The sequence below is a fragment of the Macrobrachium nipponense genome, chromosome 21, assembly GCF_015104395.2.
Source record: "Macrobrachium nipponense isolate FS-2020 chromosome 21, ASM1510439v2, whole genome shotgun sequence".
Classification (NCBI taxonomy): Eukaryota; Metazoa; Arthropoda; class Malacostraca; order Decapoda; family Palaemonidae; genus Macrobrachium; species Macrobrachium nipponense.
The window spans coordinates 22,180,257-22,202,808 of NC_087212.1; the positions used below are offsets into that span (position 1 = coordinate 22,180,257).

Consider the following 22,552-nt stretch of genomic DNA (forward strand, 5'->3'; position numbering starts at 1 on the left):
AATGCCCTACTTTGCACCGAATGAGGTGCACTGACGGCACTATCCCACTACGGAGGTTAATGGTCTTGTAAGAGACTTCCTACCAGGCTTCTTCAATGAGGCTTATGTAATGAAGATGATCCGTCAATTCGGTATCCAAGGTCACCTCTCGAACAGTACTTTGGTGCGAGTTACTTGAAATTAAGAGATGACCTGCTGGTCCATGGGCTAGTTGAGAAAAGTTCGAGAATATTCGTGTTAGGGGGCAAGAACTATTATTATGGTTGGGCCTAGTGTCAAGAAATACTTCAAGGTGAAGTATTTCTTGACACTAGGCCCAACCACTTCAATAACCCACTCAATAAAAGGTTGTCTCGTTACCCAAGCTTTTATTATTAATGCTCCACATCATACTTCATAATTTTTCTTTAGATTATCCCTTTTTAAAAACCTCACTTCTCTAGGTGGTAAACAAGCAAAGGCTTCAGTTTTGAAATCCTTACTTGCATTCCCACACAACAAAAGTCAGTCTGTTCTTCATTGGCTTGTGTCCTGGCAATGACTTTTCTCAAGCACAAACCTGCCTAACTACAGTTAAAATTGTTCAAGAAAAAAATCTCCCCTTACATCGCCGTAAACTCCCTAACAAAACCTTGCCACACTTTATGTTAAGAGCTGGTATGGTAGTCCCCCTGGGAACAGGTTTATTCGGACCTTGGCTGATTCGGACCATATACTGGCTCATTCGGACCTTTATCCAGGCTTATTCGGACTTTCATATGATTGGCCAATTTTTCTATGCAGTTTTACCTCTTGAACAAGAATTTTAAGTAATATTTATTCGAACGACTGTAATTAACTCCCAGGGGCTCGTACTAAACACAGCGAAATACATTTGACGCCGCAATTCCTGGTGGCTTTCGTATTCGCGGGGACAAACGATACGGAATGCTTACATAGAAATACCCATTGCTATAATATAAAATTATTGGTATGGGTCCGAATCAGCCTAGCAAATGGTCCGAATCAGCCTGCATCCGTCTCCCCATATCTTACCATACTATGTATGCCACTTTTCTTAAATTTCTCAAAACTTCCACGGCTGGCTTAGAACATTTCATAATGAACACTCATTCCGGTGGTGTTTTTCATGAGATAAGCATGCACTGACTTAATTTTCAAGCAAATGATGGCCTCAAAAAAAATTCCCACCCTCTTCAATTGTCTGTGACCTTTGTTTCATAACCACTTCCATTGATTTATCAACATTAGCTCTTTTTATGGCCTCTTTATGTTGTATTACTGTAGAGATCATAGATTTTGTACGTGTATACAAAACTCTATAGCAAGATCAGATATGTCAGACTTCATATTATGCTTTTAGTTCCTTAAAATAATTTTCTACCCAATATCCAGTTCAATTTGCTGTTATCCCAAAACCTCTAAGGCCCAATGAGGACTTATTTATGCTACGAATAACCTGACTGGTAACCACCAATGTCACACCCTCATCTCAAACATGTTCTAGCAGGTTGTTCAGTTGAGTGCCAAGCAAATGGTCGACTTCAAAACAATTTCTTTCTTAAAACAGCCCGACCGAACACTTTTTTTCGAAGCTAGAGCAATTCCAAATGTATGCATTAAATGAAAATAAATAAATAAAATAATGAAATAACAATAAATAAAAGTCCATTATTCACATTGAATAAATACATTAAAACACACACATATATATATACATATGTATATATATATACGTATGTATATTTTTTAAATTCACTATCATTTTGGTGGTAAATAACTTCTCCGAACAATGCAGTCATACAAACGATAATTATCTTACATTATCATACGTATTGTCTGTGATTGGCAATGAAGTGTAAACGTAATAAAACTATTTTTACCTGATACATTATTGGCAATATTCTTTTTCCACTAAAAATTCATTATCATTTTGGTAGTAAATAATAGTTTAGAATTATTGTACAATTAGCATTGAAACAGAAACAAAATAATGTTTTCCTTTTAGGCAATGTGTTTAGGAAGCCATTATTAGACTCGGCTTTGTCATTTCATTTATTTTAATCTTTAACAATACATTGTCATTTCATTTATTTTAATCTTTAACAATACATTGTCATTTCATTTATTTTAATCTTTAACGATACATTAAGTAAAATGGCATTTGTAATAACATCATCTTTAAATAACCAATTTTTCATAAGATACCTGTGGTTGCAAAAGCTAGACTATACACAGATGGTTTTGTAATTTAAGTTGTCTTAAGGCCACATCACACATCGGTGACTAGAGCCATTGACTGTTTTAATGGCTTGATTTTATGTCTGTTGTGGGCCTTGGAGTTAAAAAAAAAAAAAAACAAAAAAAGAAAGAAGAAAAAAGATGGAACAAAGAGGAAAACATGCTGATTACGACAACAGTACGATGCAAACAATGTACAATTATGACAGCATTACGTACGTCAAGATGAGATTGTGACATACGTAGACATACAAGTGCGTTGCCGATGATCTACTAGGCCACATCCACTTTTCAAGGTTTTTTGGGGATGGCGACTGACGTAAATGCAATGACGTAAGTCAATTACAACATACTTAATACAGAAACAGATATAAGTGACATACATAAACTGTCTTGAACGTGTTGCAATGTATATATAAAAGCGGGTTGATGAGAGTTTGTACTCCTTCACATTCCAGGTGCTGCTGACAGAGGCACAAGATGGACGAACAGGAAGTTATGAAGACTGAGTAACATCTGGACATGATATTGGACACTTTAAATGATGATCCTGAACTTGCACTGGCCATGGTGGATCATTACTAGGTCATCTTTATGTTAAGAATAATGAAAATAGTATGGCAGGAACAAAAAACCTGGAAGCAAAAGAAACAAAGCAGATGCTGGATGTGCTCTAACTTGAAAAGAAATGAAGAGAAAGGTTACTACAACAACTTGATGGTGAGAATTGGCATGTGAAACTCCAAGACTGTACCGGAACTTGACCGGGATAACAGAGGAGCTTTTCAACAAAATTGATGAAAGGGTCTCGCCCTACATCACAAAAGAACTCACATTCTGGAGACCCATTGACCCAGGGTTGTGTGTTGCAATTACCCTGTGCTTCCTTGCAACTGGAGAATCCTACAAGAGCCTGGCATTCCAATTCTGAGTAGCTGCCAACACAATCTACAGTATTGTGCCTGAAACTTGTGGGGCCATAGTGACTGTATAGAGATGAGGTCATGCAGTTACCCAAGAAATGCTGAAATTTTAACATTTGTTTAACAATAATAAAATAGAAAGATTGGAACTGTTAAACATTGGATGTCAAAACTGAATATTTACAAGGTGACGAAATACAGAGAAGTAAATTTAAAGCCACCTGAGGAAGACGGTTGGAGTGGATTATTGAAGTTGAGGAAAACTGTTAATGGGATCAAGGATGCAGCAAAAGCATGGTATCATAAGGTGGTAAAAGTAGTGGAGGAGCTTAAAGGCAAGAAATGTAGATTAGAGCCTAATATATGTTTTTGGAAAAAAGACAATAAATTGAATGGTATTTTGTGTACACATCAATTTTTGCTATAGAGGAACTGAAGGATTTTTGAAGGAAACCACTGGGAAATTGAAAGGGAAATTGCAAGTGGGAAAACAAGATGCAAGTAGGAGAACAAGAAAGTAAAAGGTTTATGTTTACAGAAGTAATAGTAGAGCAGAAGGAGAATAAATTTGTCTTAATCAGTTGCAGTGTATAAATTCTATAACAGAACCAGAAGCTAGAAGATTTACATGTAATAGGGTGTTGGGACAAAAGGAGTTAACAGAGTATAGATCAGCGATAGGCCAGTTGAATTAGGTATCGCTGCATACCATGCCAGAAATATCATACGATGTTGGTGAATTAAGTAAAGCCTTTAAAGAAGGAATGACTGAAGATATGAAGAAGCTGATTAAAATTGGGAAAAAAACTAAGAACATAATGGGAGAAGTTACAATAAGTGAGATGGAAGAAGAAAAAATTTATTGGGAAACCTATGCAGATGCTTCATTTAGGAATTCTATAGATGTCATACTCGACTGGGTTATGTTACATCCTCGACAAATGTTAATAGGAGAAATCCAGTATGGTGGAAGTCCAGAAAATCCCGGAGTAGCAAAATTCACCATTGAAGCAGACACTCTTTGAGTGTGGGAGAGGCTATAGAAGGATTGATATATTTCAAACATTTGTGGAAAATATTAGAAATTATGTAGAGGGTAAAGAATTGGAAAATATAAAGTAAATTAGAGGAAGGAGAGAGAGAGAGAGAGAGAGAGAGAGAGAGAGAGAGAGAGAGAGAGAGAGAGAGAGAGAGAGATTGTACACCTATTATGATCAGTCAGGGGTCCAACCTGGAATGAGCTTAACAGATACATAACTACACTGTAAAGTACAATATGCTCTTATCATCCAAAACACTTACAGTAATAGAGAGAGAGAGAGAGAGAGAGAGAGAGAGAGAGAGAGAGAGAGAGAGAGAGAGAGAGAGAGAGAGAGAGAGAGAGAGAGAGAGAGAGAGCATACACCTATTATGCTCAGTCCAAGGCTAACCTGGAATGGGCTTAACTGAACATTACTACATTATAAGTAAGTACACTGTAAATTATTTGCATCATAAAAATCTGCAATTAGTCATGAACACAATATGAAAAATTCAGTAATTAATGAATAAACAGGAGGGGGATTAGTGATCATTTTAAATGTTTTTAACTTTAATATCATGAAAGAGGGCTTATTTTATGTATAGAGTACAGCAGTAAGTTGATTAGTTGTCAAACTTTCTGTAAGACATATTTTAATTTGTATTAAAGATTTATTTAATTTGTATTTAATATTTTATTGATATTTTGCTGTTTATATTAACATTAATATTTCAATATGATAAATCATTGTTATAAGCATTTTAAGGGGCATATATACTTAAAGGGTACTAATCTAAGATGACCAAGGATGTTATGCGATGATGGTTTGGGGTGTATTTTTGCTTGAAATTGTATTACATTGTTTTAATAAGATAATTTAAGGCATATTTTATTTGAACTATCAAGTTAAGCAGTGAAAAGTTGAAATAGACAGTTATAAGCATTCTAGTTTAAGGAGTACTGGTATTTGGCAGTTATGAGCATTTTTAGAGGGGAATTTTGCATTTCTGAGGAAGGTTCTGGAACTTATTCCCGCATAAAAGTAGGGGAGTAGTGTACTATTTGAAGAGGAGCAAGCTGATAATCCTGCTGCTTTATTATCCTCCTCCTCTTCCGATTTCTTGTTATATGATGCCATTCATGTATGCTGGCAATGGACCAAATCTTGGCGAGTACCCCTTACAGAACATACACTTCTGAATTTTGTTAGTGTTGAATTTCTTTTTGTACTGAATTATCATAAGTTAATCTTCAATGAACTACAGAATTACCTGATATTATTAATTACTTCCATACCGTATATGTGTTCGCCACCCTATGAAAAGAGGTTACAAAGGTGCATACTCTCTAGAGAGCAATGAACTTGACTGGAATCTTCATTTAGCAGCCCAGGTGAATGGTTTGGGCAGATGCCAATTTGGAAAAATACATAGAATTGTGGAGACAGAAGCGCGAGTGTGCAAATTGACACAGCGGGTGGACTACGTGACTTACATTGTAACCTGATAATGACATCATATATAACATTCTAGAACAATTTAGTGTGTTCGTACATACGAATATCAGAACTGTGAGAAGACTAGCATAGTTGCATTTGTACGCCCATCAAAGTGTGTGCAAGAAGCAATATATTCCAAGTGAATGAGTAGAATGGGTAAGTCAGGATTAGACAACAAGCCCTTTAGCGGGGCACACAAGATCTACATACTATAAAGTAAAAAGAAAGAAACTATTTAGTGTTGGAGGTTGCTAGACTTTTGTTGAACATTAAACATTTACAGGTGGCCCGAAAGAAGCCAAAGTACAGTAAAAAAAAACATTGAATTTCTAATAAGTTTTTCTTCCATGTAGTATACAGAAACATTTTCTTATTTTTACTCCCAGTGCTGTCTTTTATGCACATCCATTTTCAGTTTTGATTTCTGAAGGTTATGATTTCTATTCCCTCTGGTGGGTTCATGTTGCCAAATTAGGAATTCTGACTTTCATTTACCTGACATGTTTTAATTTCTTAGTTTGGGGAAAATAATGATATCTATGTGAGCTATTGTGACCATATGTGGGAACTGGTGTGGTATCATTTGAGATTACATCATTTTTAGTTGGGTTTTCAATTAATTTCATTTTCATTATCTTTTTAGTTTTTGGGGAAATAAAGATTCTATTTTTGTATCTTGGAATTTGGTCTAGCCCCAGATTTAATGGTTCTGAGAACAGTGGCAGGAATGCTATGTGCAGTCTTGTTTTTTCTAAGGTGTCTGCCAAGATATTCATAGAGGTGGACGTTGCCAAGTTGCCTTTTTGGACAAGGCCAATACTACTTGGCCCTAATTTAGATATACAGTAGTGCCTCAGGATACAAAATTAATCCGTTCCGAAGCGGCCTTTGTAACCTGATTTTTTCGTATCTTGAACCACATTTTACATATATATTGCCTAATTCGTTCCAAGCCCTACAAAAACACCACAGTAAATTTTATAATAAAGCTAAATTGACCAATAAACAATGAAATACAACAATTTGGTGTCAATGTCCCTTCTCCTCCGTCGTCTTCGGCCTGGGCAATAAGATCACCGAAAATAGCGCTGGCCTTCTGGCAGATTGCCATCTCGGTTATTGTATCGCCAGCGTTTTCTTTGTCTTTTACCCATACAAGAAGCCGCCTCTCCATTTCATCATGCACGTGGCTCCTCTTGTTGGACAAAATAGTCACGCCCTTGGAAGGTGTAGCTGCTTTGAAGGCTTCCTTCTGCTTAAGGATGGTGCCTATCGTCGACGGATTTCGGCCGTATTCCTTAGCGATCAAACTCAACCGCATGCCAGCTTCACACTTTTTAACAATCTGCATCTTTGTCTCCATAGAAAGCATCCTCTTCTTTCCGTGAACTTCAGCACACAACACAATAAAATAGAAAGCGAAATAAGTAACACGAATTTATGTCAACAAACAAAATACGTATATGTGAACGAACGAATTCACCGCGCGTACAATAACGCTGGTGCGACGAAGTGGCCGAAGGACGCCTTTACGTAGAGGCATGATGGGATAGATCCTGACCAATAGGAGAGCAGGATCTTACGGTGGTGACTGGCACCAAGACCCAATGGGAGAGTGGGAGGATGGTGGCGAGTCTACAGAGTTAGAGGCGCCCGAGTTTTAAAAGTGTTCTTGGTGGTCTGGGCGAATCTCGAGACTTTACAATAACACCCTTTCGTAATCTGAATTATTTTCATATGCAGAAGCAAAAAAATCTTCGTCTTTGCTTTCATAACTTGGATTTTTCGTAAGTTGGGACTTTCGTATGTCGAGGTTCCACTGTATACATATATATAAATTATACTGTATAGTGTAGGTTAGGTTACAATACATATATGGATAGATAGTGCTGAATACCCTAGTGCAGGCTATGCTAAATTCGAGATATGACTTTTCCAACAAATGACAGGGTTTTTGGAACCTAACCCCATTGTAAGTCAGACAATACCTGTATTGTTAGTAATGTTACAACTGAAGGAAAAACAGCTGTTTTGCTAAGAACAACCGAATCGCATTTCAACCATTGAACGATAGTAAACAATTAGTACCATTGTTGTTACAAATGACGTTAAATATAATAGGACTGATATATTTTTACATTATAACCTATTTGCTAAGGAAAAAAGATTGGCAAGGAAATATACTATGCCACACTACAAAGTTAAGCTGCAAGTTGTAGCTGAAGCTGAGAAAACAATGTTCAAGCTGCTTAATAACTATAAATTACTGTGCATCAGCAATATGGACTGAACTCCCATAAACTTTGATATGCCAACAACCCTCCCATAAACTTTGATATGCCAACAAACTCAACCCTAAATAAAATTTGAGAGAAAAGCATTCTAATTCAAACTACTGAGCATGAAAGAACACTTTTTACTGTTGTTTTCACGGCGATAAAAGATAAATATGTAAAGCTCTCATGATGGAATCAAGAGAAAATAGCAAACTGAATCACCAGTGCCATCTACTAATGAAAAAAATAACTAAATTTAGTTCGCAACAAGACCTATATAAGTCGTGTTTTGACTTAAAAACACTTTTTATAAACTATACTCTGTTTTTTTTCATCTGTCCATCCGCCTGTGGTGTTTTTGTATGGTAACACTGCGTCCCGGGCTTTAGATAGTTACGCTATGTATAAGTTTTAGGTAAATAAAAGGATATCTGGGTGTACATTTGCAACTGAAAAGTGTTTTAATAATTTACTGTATGCGAATTACACCGTTAATATTCGAAATAGGATATTATTATAATCGTTGAATGTAAGCTGAATGTCACTATCTTAAGCCCGGGACGCAGTGTTACCATACAAAAACACCACAGGCAGATGGATAAAAAAAACAGAGTATAGATGCAAGAAAATTGCTCTGAATTGAGCTAGATATGGCAAAATAAACTTACCTTGTAATCACCCTCAGCTGATTTCCAAACCGAAACATTGATCACTATGTCTGGATTTTAAAACATAATACATAATAATATGAAAATATATACCAGATTAGTATTGGATACAGTGAAGTAAAGTATAACTTTTTATAAGAGCCATTGAAAAGATCCATATTCGTTATGCTTGTATTTTATAATATGATACTTATAGTGGATATATGTTAGATATTTGGCACTAAATACAGAGGCAAAAACCCTCATATTGATATTTCCATTTTGCATCAATATATCTCTGAAAGTAAGATATATCATGGTCCATTATCTCTGTATGCTACTGTATCTCAGTGTCTATGTCCATCCACAAGTATGTAGCATTTCTTAATAACACCACATCCAAACTGTCCCAGTTGACTGGAAGACTAAGCTCCTGGAAAACATCAATACGTAGTTGAGGACAATGTCCCAGTAAACAACGTGGGAACAACCACTAGTCTACAACACAATCTTACATTGGTATACTATAGCCCAACAAACCTAAGATATCTTCCCAAAGGTGGCAGTATTAGTACATGGAAGTATTCACCTCTGAGGTCCATGGATACCAAAAGGTCATGCCAAAGCCAACTGTTTCCATGCTGAAAAAGGATGAGAGCGCAAAACATGCTCAGTGTCTCAGGATAGATTGTGCCACCCCTCCGTCAACTTCGGAACCAAGTAAAAAATATATATGCCCAGCATCTCTCCTGCACCCCTAAAGCCTGAGGTATATGGTGCAGTTGCAAATTACATAAGTAATAAGTCAGCAGCTGTTCCCATAGCCTGAATGACCATCCATGACATGTCCCTAAGGTGAGCCTGGGAACATAATCTTGTCCATGACCACAGATACACAAAAGATGTTCCTTACCCAGGTTTGCCTTAGGCATAACAATGATCTGGAAGCTCCAAAGGTCTACATATGTACATACGTACTCTAAAAAACATCTTAAACAGAGAAGCAAATTGAAGCATACTTATAAAACATATACATGACTCAGGGGCCGATTTAGGGTGTGTGGGGCCCTTGATCTGACAAAAAGGCATAATTTAAACAACCCAATAACTTGGAAACTCCATAGGTCTACATAAGTACCCTAAGACATGCTAAAGAGACAAGAAAGGTGCAGCATAATTGTAAAACATATATGTATGACTGTACATGACACAATAATGTAAAAAGTGTAAAACTAATACTAATACACAAATCACATCAACTGGTACCAGGAGCACAAAAAGCTTACTACAGTGCAAAGTTAAATACAACTAGTACTTGTGCATTATTTGATTTTTCTCCAATCCTTGGACAACAGTTTGCAGTGTCTGAGGGCACTCAAAGACATAACTAATGACTACACAAGATGGCTAAAACTACCATAATTTACAAAATACACTAAAAATCTTTAGCTATGGGTCTACTAGACTTGTTCTACCTGATCTTTCATTCTGCTTCTTTGGTAAAATTCGGAGCTTTCCAAACGTAGTTATTCAACCCACAAAATTGACTTTCCTATCATCACATAGCTATAATGCATCCAAATTCAGATGATTCAACATTATAATATGAAATAAAAACTTCTTTCACATGGAAAACGATTTGTTAGAGGTTAAATTTCATTCTTTTAACTAATCTCTCTGTAATGTATATTATTTCCTGCTTTTTCCCACTCTACAAGAGTACATCTCATTTGCTCTAGAGCATATTTGTTCCTAGGAAAAACTGTTGGTATAATCTTCTTAGGGTGAAGAAACTGCACAAATCTTCTTAGCTCTCCATAGCTTGAATGTTCAGAATAAGGAATACCTAAAAAAAAAAAATTAAGTGTCATATTCCACTGTAAAACGAAAACTATTCTGTTTAACTATTGCAAAATATTTATAAAACGTACATATAATATTGTAGTTTTGAAGTGGATAAAAAAGTCGCAAATTGTGCAAAACTTAAAAGACTGATAGGCAAAAAGAGCAATTCAGTGCACATATCATGCTAAAGATGCTAAAATTTTGGATTTAAATCTACTCTACTGAAATTTATCAATAGGTAGCAGGTTCAATACCAAAATTACAAAGGTGCAAAAAATACAGAGCCTTACTATATATGTAAACATTCCCAAGTTGTTTTGGTTTCAAATAAGCAGGATACTTGTTGCCTTCAACATGCTCCCATCCAGTCAAATGAAGGCCAATGACTACTGTATAGGTAGGCTCTAAGGTATCTATATAATTTGCTAGGTTCTGTAAATATATGAAGAATCAAAAAAAGTAAAAAAAAAATAATCTACACTTTATTACAAAGCTATCACACAAACAGGTAATACTAAAAATTATGCAGTTCTAGTCATTCAATAATCCTACAAGCATGAACCTCAACCGGAAAATTATTTTTGGTACAAAATCAACACGCTTCAAGGATCAAGGATGATCCTCCACATATCTTGATAACGTAACTTACCACTGCCACTGAAAATGAAAATATCCAGAGAGCAGTTTGGTGGACTTAGTTCAGCTTGGATGTGATTTGATACACTGTACTGGAATCTGTAGTTGACCAGTGGCAGCTTAGGCCAGTATCCCCAACTCTGACTTATGGTATAAAACCAAAAAAGGGATTTTGACGTAGGAAAAATCTATTTCTGGGCGAGGAAGCCGTGTCGCTCCGTGAAATGTGTCCCCTTTAGCACTATTTCTAGTAAAATATTGCTATGATACCAGAGAACTGCTAAATTGGACATGTCAGAAGTCTCTGACTCGCTCACCTAAATAAAAGGTGTCGGTATAGAACTGGGGCGAGTGTTAAACACTACCACAGCAACCCCTCCAATTAGCCTTTTCCTCATCAAAAGACCCTGAAAACGGGGAGCCGACCTATAGGTTAAGGAAGATAAATTACAGTAGAGACCCGGACCTTGATTGTATTAGAAATCGAAATAATTGGATTTCAACATAAAATTTTGACTAAGTGTTGCATCTGAGCTCAACCAAAAATCTGGAAACCAACCCAAGGAATCATATGATTTTTGTAAACAAAAGTGGTTCAGTCAGTCGCCACTAATAGGTGTTGTTCCCATGCTCATTTGGTGAGGAAAATGGTAAGAACCACAATATGCAAAGTAAGAGGCATTCTGTGATAACCTAAAATCCTGTGATATTTTTAATGATAGGCTAACCCTTGAAGTGTCTAGTTGTATCAATAGTTGTCTACAATCACAACTATCGACATTAAACAATACATTTGTAACCTAATATTAATGGTAAAAACCCGGTTATTCAAGTGAATCACTAGTGATACAACATTTGATACTGTAAACAAAACAACTAATTACAGCAATTACTGTAATTACCATAATTAGATGTTAGGATGAGCGAGTTCTTGCTTTGTTACCAGAGTAGGATCTCTATCCATAATTTTAAAAACCAAAAAGGTCTATAAGCCTAAACATAAATATTTTCTGGAGAAAATGATAATTCGACAAAGTTAAAATGTATTTGATAGAATATAAGCATTGTCATCGTAAGCCATTTGCATTCGATACTGTTTACATTCTCAAAATCTCGGCTGATTGAGCTATCGATATCTTTATTGCCATGACACTTGGCTGGTAGATATGTAATTTAGACACTTTCTTGTAAATTAACAAAGTTGGATTTAAAAGCGGTACAATACTTGATTGTATAAGCATTAAGTGTGTACTAAAGGTTTAAAATATGTAGCTTCATCTGTAGAGAGAGAGAGAGAGAGAGAGAGAGAGAGAGAGAGAGAGAGAGAGAGAGAGAGACCTTACCTTACAGACCTTACAGTTCGTTCGGGTTGCCCCAGGTCCCTCAGTGTGAGGCGCCTCTAATGTCTACCAGAGAGTTGCTAGTACATCTTCCGGTATATTTTGCATCTTCCAATCTTGGATGGTCTGGGATGCAGTTTAGATATTTGTCGAGCTTATTCTTAAACACATCTACGCTCACTCCTGATATATTCCTCAGATGAGCTGGCAACGCATTGAATAGACGCTGCATTATCGATGCTGGTGCGTAGTGGATTAATGTCCTGTGTGCTTTCCTTATTTTTCCTGGTATAGTTTTGGGCACTATTAATCTACCTCTGCTTGCTCTTTCTGATATTTTTAGTTCCATGATATTTTCTGTTATTCCTTCTATCTGTTTCCATGCCTGAATTATCATGTAGCGTTCTCTTCTCCTTTCTAGACTATATAATTTTAAGGATTGTAGTCTTTCCCAGTAGTCTAGGTCCTTAACTTCTTCTATTCTAGCTGTAAAGGACCTTTGTACACTCTCTATTTGTGCAATATCCTTTTGATAGTGTGGGTACCATATCATATTGCAATATTCAAGTGGACTACGAACATATGTTTTATAAAGCATAATCATGTGTTCAGCTTTTCTTGTTTTGAAGTGCCGTAACAACATTCCCATTTTTGCTTTACATTTTGCCAACAGAATTGCTATTTGATCATTGCATAACATGTTCCTATTCATCATCACACCAAGGTCTTTAACTGCTTCCTTATTTGTGATTGTCTCATTATTAGGTCCCCTATATGCATATAGCTTTCCTTCTCTGTCTCCATAATTTATTGATTCAAATTTATCAGAGTTAAATACCATCCTATTTACCTCTGCCCAATCATATACTTTGTTAAGGTCTCTTTGTAGAGCGTTCCTATCTTCATCACAAGTAATTTCTCTACTTATTCTTGTGTCATCAGCGAAACTACTCACTACCGAATCCTTAACATTACTGTCTATGTCTTCAATCATAATAACAAACAATATTGCAGCTAGCACCGTACCTTGTGGCACACCGGATATTACCTTGGTTTCATCCGATTTCTCATCGTTTGCAATAACTATCTGTTTTCTGTTGTGTAAAAATTCTTTTAACCATCTTCCTACTTTATCTACGATATTGTGTTTTCTAATTTTCTTTGCTAATATATTATGGTCTACTTTGTCAAAGGCTTTTGCAAAGTCTAGATAAACCACATCTGTTTCATTTCCGCTTTTCATATTTTTGAATATGTTCTCACGGTGGACTAACAGTTGGGTTTGTGTACTTTTTCCGGGTACGAAACCGTGTTGTCCTATATTAAACAAATTATTTTTTATTAAATGTTTCATAATATTTTTCTTCATTACCCTTTCATACAATTTCATAATATGTGATGTTAGACTCACAGGCCTATAATTACTTGCCTCTAGTCTTGATCCACTTTTGAAAGTAGGGGTGATATATGCTAATTTGGTGCTCATCATAAATCTTGCCTGTATCTACACTTTGTCTTAATAATATTGCAAGTGGCTTTGCGATAGAATGAACTACTTTCTTTAACAAAATAGCAGGGACTCCATCCGGCCCTGCAGCAGCTCCATTTTTTATTTCATTAATTGCCTGCACAATATCAGCTTCATTAATTTCTATGTCAGCTAAATATTCACTATTTTCTTCCCTTACTTCTATATCATTATCTTCATTATCTATTCTAGGGGTGAATTCTCTCTTATATCGTTCTGCCAGTATGTTGCAAATTTCCTTTTTTTCATTCGTTAATCTCCCTTCAATTCTCAGAGGGCCTATTTCTATTCTTCTTTTATTCATCTTCTTCGCATATGAGTATAATAGTTTTGGGGTTTTGCTTGATATTTAATAGGGTTTTTTCTTCCAAGTCCCGTTTTTCATTTTCTTTTGATTGTATAATCTTTTGTTCTGCATTTTCTATCTTACTTTTTAGTTCTATAACTTTCCATGCATTTTTTTCTTTTGCAAGACCTTTTTCCACTTTCTGATTTTCTGGAACAAGATCCTTCTGTCTCTTGGTATGCATGAATGATGTTTACTTTTCTTCTTCGGTATATATTTTTCCACTATTTTCTCCAATATTTTATATAATATCTCCGTATTTACCCTTATGTCATCACTTACGAAAATGTTATCCCAATCTTTGTTTAATTCTTCATTAATTTCTGACCATTTTATATTTTTACTGTAGAAGTTGTATTTTCCATATCCTTCCCACTTTTTCATTTCTTGCTTATCTCTATTTTCACTTGCTTTGGAATGAACTGTTAATTCTATGACATTATGGTCTGAAATACTCGCATTATAAACTATTATTTCTTTAACATAATTCATCTCGTTCACAAATACTAGGTCTAAAGTATTTTCCCCTTCTTGTTGGCAGGTGATTTATTTGTTGAATGTTGTATTCTAGTAGCATATCTAATAGCTTTTCAAATTGCCTCTTATCTTCTGCACTACTATTACTCTCTTTTTTATATGTATAAGTACAACCACAATCTCCTATTCGTTCTTTCCATTCTACGAAAGGAAAGTTGAAGTCACCAGATAGGAGAATAGTCCAGTCCTTGTGATTTCTACATATATCATCCAATTTTTCAATTATTAAGTCAAACTCTTTAGTATTAGGAGGTCTATATATTACTATGTTCATCAATTTTTCAGATTCAAATTCTACCGCTATTAGTTCACATTCTGAGTTACTATATTTCTCACATATTTTTCCTTGTTTTTTGTCTTTCCCATATATTGCGGTTCCCCCTTGATTCCTATTTTTTCTATCTGATCTATAAGTTTGGAACCCTTTTATTTGATCATCATTCCCAGTCTCTTGGGAATACCAGGTTTCACTTATATTCATTATATCTATTTTCTTTTCATTTTGGGTTAGTTCTTCTAAGTACTCTATTTTTCTTTTTGAGTTACTCGTAACTAAACCCTGCGCATTCATCACTATGATGGTTTGCGTGTTTTCTCCTTTCATTTAATACTGGTAGTAATAAGGATTTTCCCATGTCTCTTTCCTGTTCTGGTATGTTGTTCTTTTTTTCATTTCCAGAAATTTCTGACATTAAAAAATCCAACTTTTCCATAATATTTGATCTTCCTTCATCATAATTATTCATTTTGTGTCTGAATCTGCAATTTTCTCCGTTTCTGCAATATCCTCTTGCATAATAAATACAGTTATTATCTCTTGAGTAGAATTTCGGAGCTGATGCTTTGAAATTTTTTGCTGACACCTCTGCATATCTCATTGGTGGTTTGCTTTTCTCTTTTACCTGATATTCTTGATTTCTCTCTTTATTTGTTTCTTTCTTATTTTGGATTTTATTACTTAGGTTGGTTATTTATTTGATTATGATTCATGGCTACAGGGTGCATATATTTGCATTTTTTGTCGAACTTACATCCTTTTCCTTCTTTTAGGTTTTTACATATTTTTGGATGCAGATCTCTGCAATCATCCCCATATCCATCTAAGTATGCACATTTACCATATATTTCATAGTTTTGACATATCTTAGGATGTTTGTAGTAACATCTTTCTCCAAATCTGCAATTCCCTCTTTTCAAAAGGTTGCAGATTTTGTCTTTCTTGTCTATTTTTTCCTCTTTCCCGTCATTGTGTAGATCTGGGTAGAGCCTCTTCGGGATTTGCTTTTCTGTTGTCATATCGTAATTTATTTCTTCGTAGGTATGCTGCTTTATTGCCTCATATGTAGTATCAATGAGTATCTCTGCATCCATACTTTTATCTTGTTCTTTGTTTTCCTTATTTTTTTCTGTCATTTCATTTTTGTTTACTTCTCTTCCGTTTTCCTCTTCTTCTTCCTCTTCCTCTTCTTCTTCATCCTCAACTATTTGTACATTCAATCTTGATTTAATAACATTGTCTATCCATGATAGACATGTTGAACAAAAAATTCTTGTATCTTTTCTCAAATCTTGTATTACCTCAGCACACTGTGGATGGGTCGGAATGTTGCATGCAGCACATTTTCTGATTAGGTTTTGTGGATTGACTATGCTATACCAAACCTTACACAGTTTGCATGCTTTTGGCATTCTTTTTCCTAATGCATCAATTAGGATATTCACAAGATTCACCTTATTCATTTTCTTTGTCGGAATATGTTGGTTTATGTATATTTTCTTTATGAGTCTCTTGACCACTTGGATTTTATTTGGAACTTCTTCAATTATTTTCAAGATGTTTTCATTAGATTTGTTCCAGTTTGAAGGATTATATCCTTCTAATATATCTATGAATGCTTTTGTATCTTTTTGGTTAGGACTGTTGCTGATTTCATAGATGAGAAATGCCAGTTCCCTTCCTGCTACCTCATCGTATTGCGAATCTGCTAAACACGCCAAATTACGCCACCTCTTCCCGCAGTTGGAACTTACTGCCATCTTGTTCTGATTTATAGTATTACACTTGATAAACTAACTTAGAAGACGCTTTATCCTACTATTTTCACACTAATCTTATCACCGATAGTTCACGAACACTTCTAGATATTTCTCAAATTCTAGTCGTATGTTAAACTTGTGATATCTGTTGATTAATCTGACTTCACGCGGGTACGTCTCACCAAGCAAGATGGCTACTACGAGAGAGAGAGAGAGAGAGAGAGAGAGAGTACTTTCTTGTAAGTTAACAAAGTTGGGTTCAAAAGTGGCACAATACTTGATTGTATAAGTGTGATTTCGCTAGTTTTGAACATCAATTTCGCCTGCGCTTTTGTTTTTTTATAGTAACGGCAAATGACGTCGACAATCAGTCGTTTCTTGATTTGGTTGCTTATGTCTGTATTACAGGTTTACAATAGCTTCATCTGTAATTTTAAAAACTGAGAGAGAGAGAGAGAGAGAGAGAGAGAGAGAGAGAGAGAGAGAGAGAGAGAGAGAGAGAGAGAGAGAGAGACTCTGTTGAGAATATGATCATTTTAATAAAACCTTTGTTTTACTGTATCTAATCATATTGCACGTTATTATTACCATATCGAATTCTAATACGAACAGAGCGATCTGCCATTTTCATTGTTTTTTTTTTTTTTCCTTAAAATATCAGCTGATTTAATTTTACCAACATGATGATCCTTGTCTTTAGATGCTGAATGGAACATGATTTACGAAAGAAAGCTGGGTTTAAGAATTGCAGCTACATTAAGTATAAATGTAGAACTATATTGAAAAGTGCTAAAAGTGTGTTTTTTGTCAGTTTCAGACAGTGCTTTTGCCAGCCAAAACATTTTGCAGTCTGCTCATTATTCATAAATCCCAGATGTGCTTGACTTACGAAAGTTATGATGCTCATAATTCGTAGTTCCCAGTCGTGCTGGACTTCGAGCTTTGTTGTTTACTAAGGGGCATTATTTTTTTGGTAGTATTTTATAATCAAATTATGTAAAGGGTCTTGAGATATCGATAGCTCCCAGTTATCCTTAATACGTATTGGGATTCCTTCCAATTTAAAAGGAATACAATTATGAGGATCTACTTCCAATTGGTATTAGTCCCCCAATAATGATGTCACATTATAAAGCACAAAGTACCTATGAAAAGTGTCCCTATTTTAAAAGGATATTTTATGAGGAAAAGTTTATTAGCATAACATGTACTGAAAGACATTTGAAAGTTATTTTGTATACAGTACTCCAGTAGACTGTATGATTGTTTGTTTACGTCTGTTTATGGCTGCTCACCGCCACTAACTAGCGACTTAACTTAGGGAATTTTTCTAAAGTTTATGATAACATACAAAATTAAGTTATTTTTAATATCATTAAAATTCCTGTAAGAATTAAATTTGATTTTCAATGTTTTATTATTAGCAAAAATAATAATGCCTACCCCTTACAGTACATACTATGTACCTAGCCTAGCCTATGGCGCTCAGTTAACCATCGTATTATGGCCAAATTGGGCGTACTATGGCAATTATTTTACTACAGTATATATTTAATAATGAAAAAAAGTGCATTGAATGGTATGTTATTTAACACTGAACTTATTCAAGAACAGATTAATCCATTTTCAGTTATTTCTTATGGGAAAAATTCATGCAGATCTCAACAAAATCACATCTCATTGCTTCTTCTGGAACAGATTAGCATCGAAATCAAAATGATAGTTGAACACAAAGTTAGTCATCATATGATTATATACTCATCCTCACCTTTAATTACAATTCAATTCATATACTACTACTACTGTACTTCCTACCTATTCCTCTATGACAAGAGATACATTTATACTCTAAATAACTTGTCACTATACTACTTTGCATTAAAATTATTTGTCTTACTTTCCACAGAATTTATTTTCACCATGAGCAACTTAAATTCACTGACCCTCTATATTTACTAGTAAGTACGTGTTTACCTTCAAGTCTGTATGTTTTCAGTGCTGCTAATATTTCTCCATAGTCCATATTCTCATCCACTCTACGCTCGACCACAAAATAATTTAAAGTAATTTAAGGAGACTCACATGTAACATTTAAAGACTCGAAATAGGGTTTGCTACAAGTGTTCTTGAATGAAATCTTATGGAATATCCAAAATATAGCAAAACATCATAAACATATGTTGGAAACTTATTGCATGCGTATCAGAAACTGGACGAAAACAAGTCAACTACTGTAAGTGCAGAACTAAACTTTGTTCAAAGCTGGATATTCATATGAAGCCTAGTTAAGTATACCAACCAGTTATAAACTTGCATTCACCCTGTTGAGATGTGTGCAATAAGTTATGTAGTACAATGTGTGTTTATGACAAATTTTACTGCAGTGTGGAAATACAGTGTTACCCCCTTATTCGCGGAGGATGTGTACCAGACACCCCCATGAATAGTTAAAACCCAAGAATAGTTAGAACCACCACTAAAAATGCTTATAACTGCCTCTCTTGAAAGTTCAGATATCAAATGTATACCTTAAATAACATCCTACTTCAAATATACCAAAAATTACTAACCTATTATGTACTGTATTAATCTTTGATGTTATATTATTATCATTTCAAAGACATCTTAAAAATTTTACCATTAAAAACTCCATTAAAAATGTATACCTACAGCCAATATCGCATGAGAGAGAGAGAGAGAGAGAGAGAGAGAGAGGAGAGAGAGTGGGGAGAGAGAGAGAGATGTTATTGTTTAATCTCATTAAACTTAATATTATTTTTGAAAACTAGTACTGTATTTATTCTGATTTCACCATAAAATGTAGTAATACCCTTAAAGACATACTGTATACATAAACTTCCTATGGCCAACAGAGGGCGAGAGTTACCAACTAATGACATGCGTATGCTCATGTGGAGAGAGAGAGGACCGAGAGAGAGAGAGAGAGGAGAGAGAGAGAAGAGATAGAGAGAGAGGGGAGGAGGGGGAGGGAGAGAGAGCGGACGAGCAGGAGAGGGGGAGGTGACGCGAGGAACGGAGAGAGAGGGGGGGGGGGGGAGGCAAGAGAGGGGGAGGGGGGGAGGGGGGGGAGGGGGGAGGAGGAGGGGGTTTGAGAGGGGGGTTGAGGAGGTTGGGGGGTGAAGGGGAGAGGGATGAGGGGGCGAGAGGGGCGGCGAGGGGGGAGGGGGAGGGGGGGAGAGAGGGGGGGGAGGAGGAAGGGGAAGAGAGGAGGGAGTTGAGGGAGGAGAGAAGCCGGGAGGGGGTGAGAGAAGTGGAGAAGAAGAGAGGGGAGGTGGGGGAAAGGGAGAGCGGTGGGAGAGAGGAGCGGAGAAAGAGACGAGAAGAGAGGTTCGAAAGAGCGGGGGGGAAGAGACGGAGAGAGAGATTAAGGAGGATCGGAGGAGTTCGGGGAGAGGGATTTGGTGAAAGAGGGAGAGAGAGGGATCGAGAGAAGGAAGAGGGGGATGGTGGGGGAGGGAGAGGGAGAGGGAGGGAAGAGGGGAGGACGGAGAAGAGGGGGGGTTGGAGATAGAGAGAGAGGCGAGAGCTGATGAGAGAGAGAGAGAGGAGTTAGATTCCGAATGGAGAGAGATGAGAGGCAGATGAGGTTTAATGTTTAATCTTCATTAAACCTTAATAAAATTATGCAAACTAGTAAGGATTATTACTATTTCCCACCATTAAAATGTGTAATACCTTAAAAGACATTACTGTATACATAAACTTCCATGCCAAACCAGAGGGGCGAGAGTTACCCACTATGGACATGCGTAATCTCATGGTTGGCGAGGGCGAGGAGAGAGAGACGAGCGAGGAGAGAGAGAGTAGAGAGAGAGAGAGAGAGAGAGAGAGAGAGAGAGAGAGAGAGAGAGGAGGATTGTTTAATCTCATTAAACTTAATATTATTTGAAAACTAGTCCTGTATATTACATTTCCCATAAAAATGTAGTAATAACCCTTAAAGAAATACTGTAATACATAAACTTCCATGCCAAAAGAGGGCGAGGAGTTTACCACTATTACATGCGTTATTCATTTGGCCCGAGGGAGAGAGAGAGGAAGAGAGAGATTTAGAGCGAGAGAGAGAGAAAGTTATCTTTATTTAAAAGTGTGAAATGGATAATTATTGTATTCCTTTAAAATACTATCACATATGAATTTTTAAATTTGTTATATTATTATTATTATTATGTGAAAATATTAATAAACAAATTACACATGTACCATAGAAATTCTCTCATCTCAGTAAGAGAGAGAGAGAGAGAGAGAGAATTATTCATGTTTGAAAGAGTGAAATGGAAAGGTTATTGTAGTATTTCTTTAAAATACTATCACACACAATTTTTTTAATTACAATTATATTATTATTATTATTATTTGAAAATATTAATAAACATATCATACATACATGTACCATAAAAATCTCTCATCTCAAGAGAGTCTCTCATCTCGAGAGAGAGAGAGAGAGAGAGAGAGAGAGAGAGAGAGAGACACACTCTCTCCCCTCCAGTCACATTACTTGATATATTTGACAGCTGTTGGTCCTCAGTTTGGTTCCTGGAGTTCGAAAGAAAGATGCGTGAAGACTGGGATTTCCTTCATTCTTACATAATTATTTTATTTATAAACTAAAATCTTACTAATTCACTTTAGGATTTTCTCTAATGAATTGATATTATTGCTGTTTGCTAGTATTAATATTGATATTTGAAAATTAGTAAATCATTTATTTATCATACAAAAACATACATCTCTGTGAGAGAGAGAGAGAGAGAGAGAGAGAGAGAGAGAGAGAGAGAGAGAGAGAGAGAGAGAAAAGAGTGAAATGAAAAGATTATTGTAGTATTTCTGTAAAATACTATCACATGATTTTTGTAATTACAATTATTATTATCATTTGAAAATATTAATAAACATATTACACATACATGTACTATAAAAACCTCAAATCTCAGTTGAGTAGAGAGAGAGAGAGAGAGAGAGAGAGAGAGAGAGAGAGAGAGAGAGAGAGAGAGAGAGAGAGAGAGAGAGCGCACACTCCCTCTCCTACAGTCACATTACGTTATATATTTGACAGCTGTTGGACTTCAGTTTGATACCTGTAGTTCGAAAGAAAGATGTGTGAAGACTGGGATTTCCTTCATTCTTACATAATTTTATAATTTATAAACTAAAATCTTACTAATTCACTATTGTATTTTCTTTAATGAATTGATTGCTCTTTACATTTATATTATTTGAAAATTAGTAAATTATTTATTTATCGTACAGAAAACATACATCTCTGAGAGAGAAAGAATTGTTATTGTTATTATGTGATATCATTTAATCTTATTAAACTTACTAATACAGTATTGATCAATATTAATATTATAAAATTAATAAATCATTTTTGTATCGTAAAAATGTATTTAGTCATGAAATAACATCAAAATACACTAATTGGGATTATTTATCGTTGGAAAAACTCGCGAATAGGCGAATTTCCTGCAAATAATGGGTAGATAAGGTCCAGAGAGAAATCCGCGAATCCGTGAGTCTGCAAATCCGGAGAATGCGAATATGGAGGGCCCACTGTACTCTACAATGACATCGAAATTGAAGTTTTGCAACTAGATTAAAAGAGCACAATCTAGATAAAAAGTGAAAAGCAGAAAGTGCTGCAGCTGGTTGATAG

General features: G+C 35.7%; 1 protein-coding gene across 5 annotated transcripts in view; it reads right to left on the reverse strand.

Annotated features, from left to right (window-relative positions):
* Window positions 1-2,374: 2,374 nt before the first annotated feature.
* The window catches only part of LOC135197836 (uncharacterized), a 201,243-nt gene continuing 181,065 nt past the window's right edge, over window positions 2,375-22,552 (reverse strand). For 3 of the 5 annotated variants that reach the window (XM_064224993.1, XM_064224990.1, XM_064224992.1), the window contains 2 exons: window positions 10,742-10,883; window positions 4,302-10,452 (listed from right to left, as the gene is read on the reverse strand). In XM_064224993.1, the coding sequence (XP_064081063.1) occupies window positions 10,271-10,452; window positions 10,742-10,883 (324 nt within the window). In that variant the 3' untranslated portion in view covers window positions 4,302-10,270. Of the gene's footprint in view, window positions 2,877-4,301; window positions 10,453-10,741; window positions 10,884-21,922; window positions 22,457-22,552 lie in introns of those variants that run through there. The other 2 variants (XM_064224995.1, XM_064224994.1) reach the window with 2 other exon arrangements.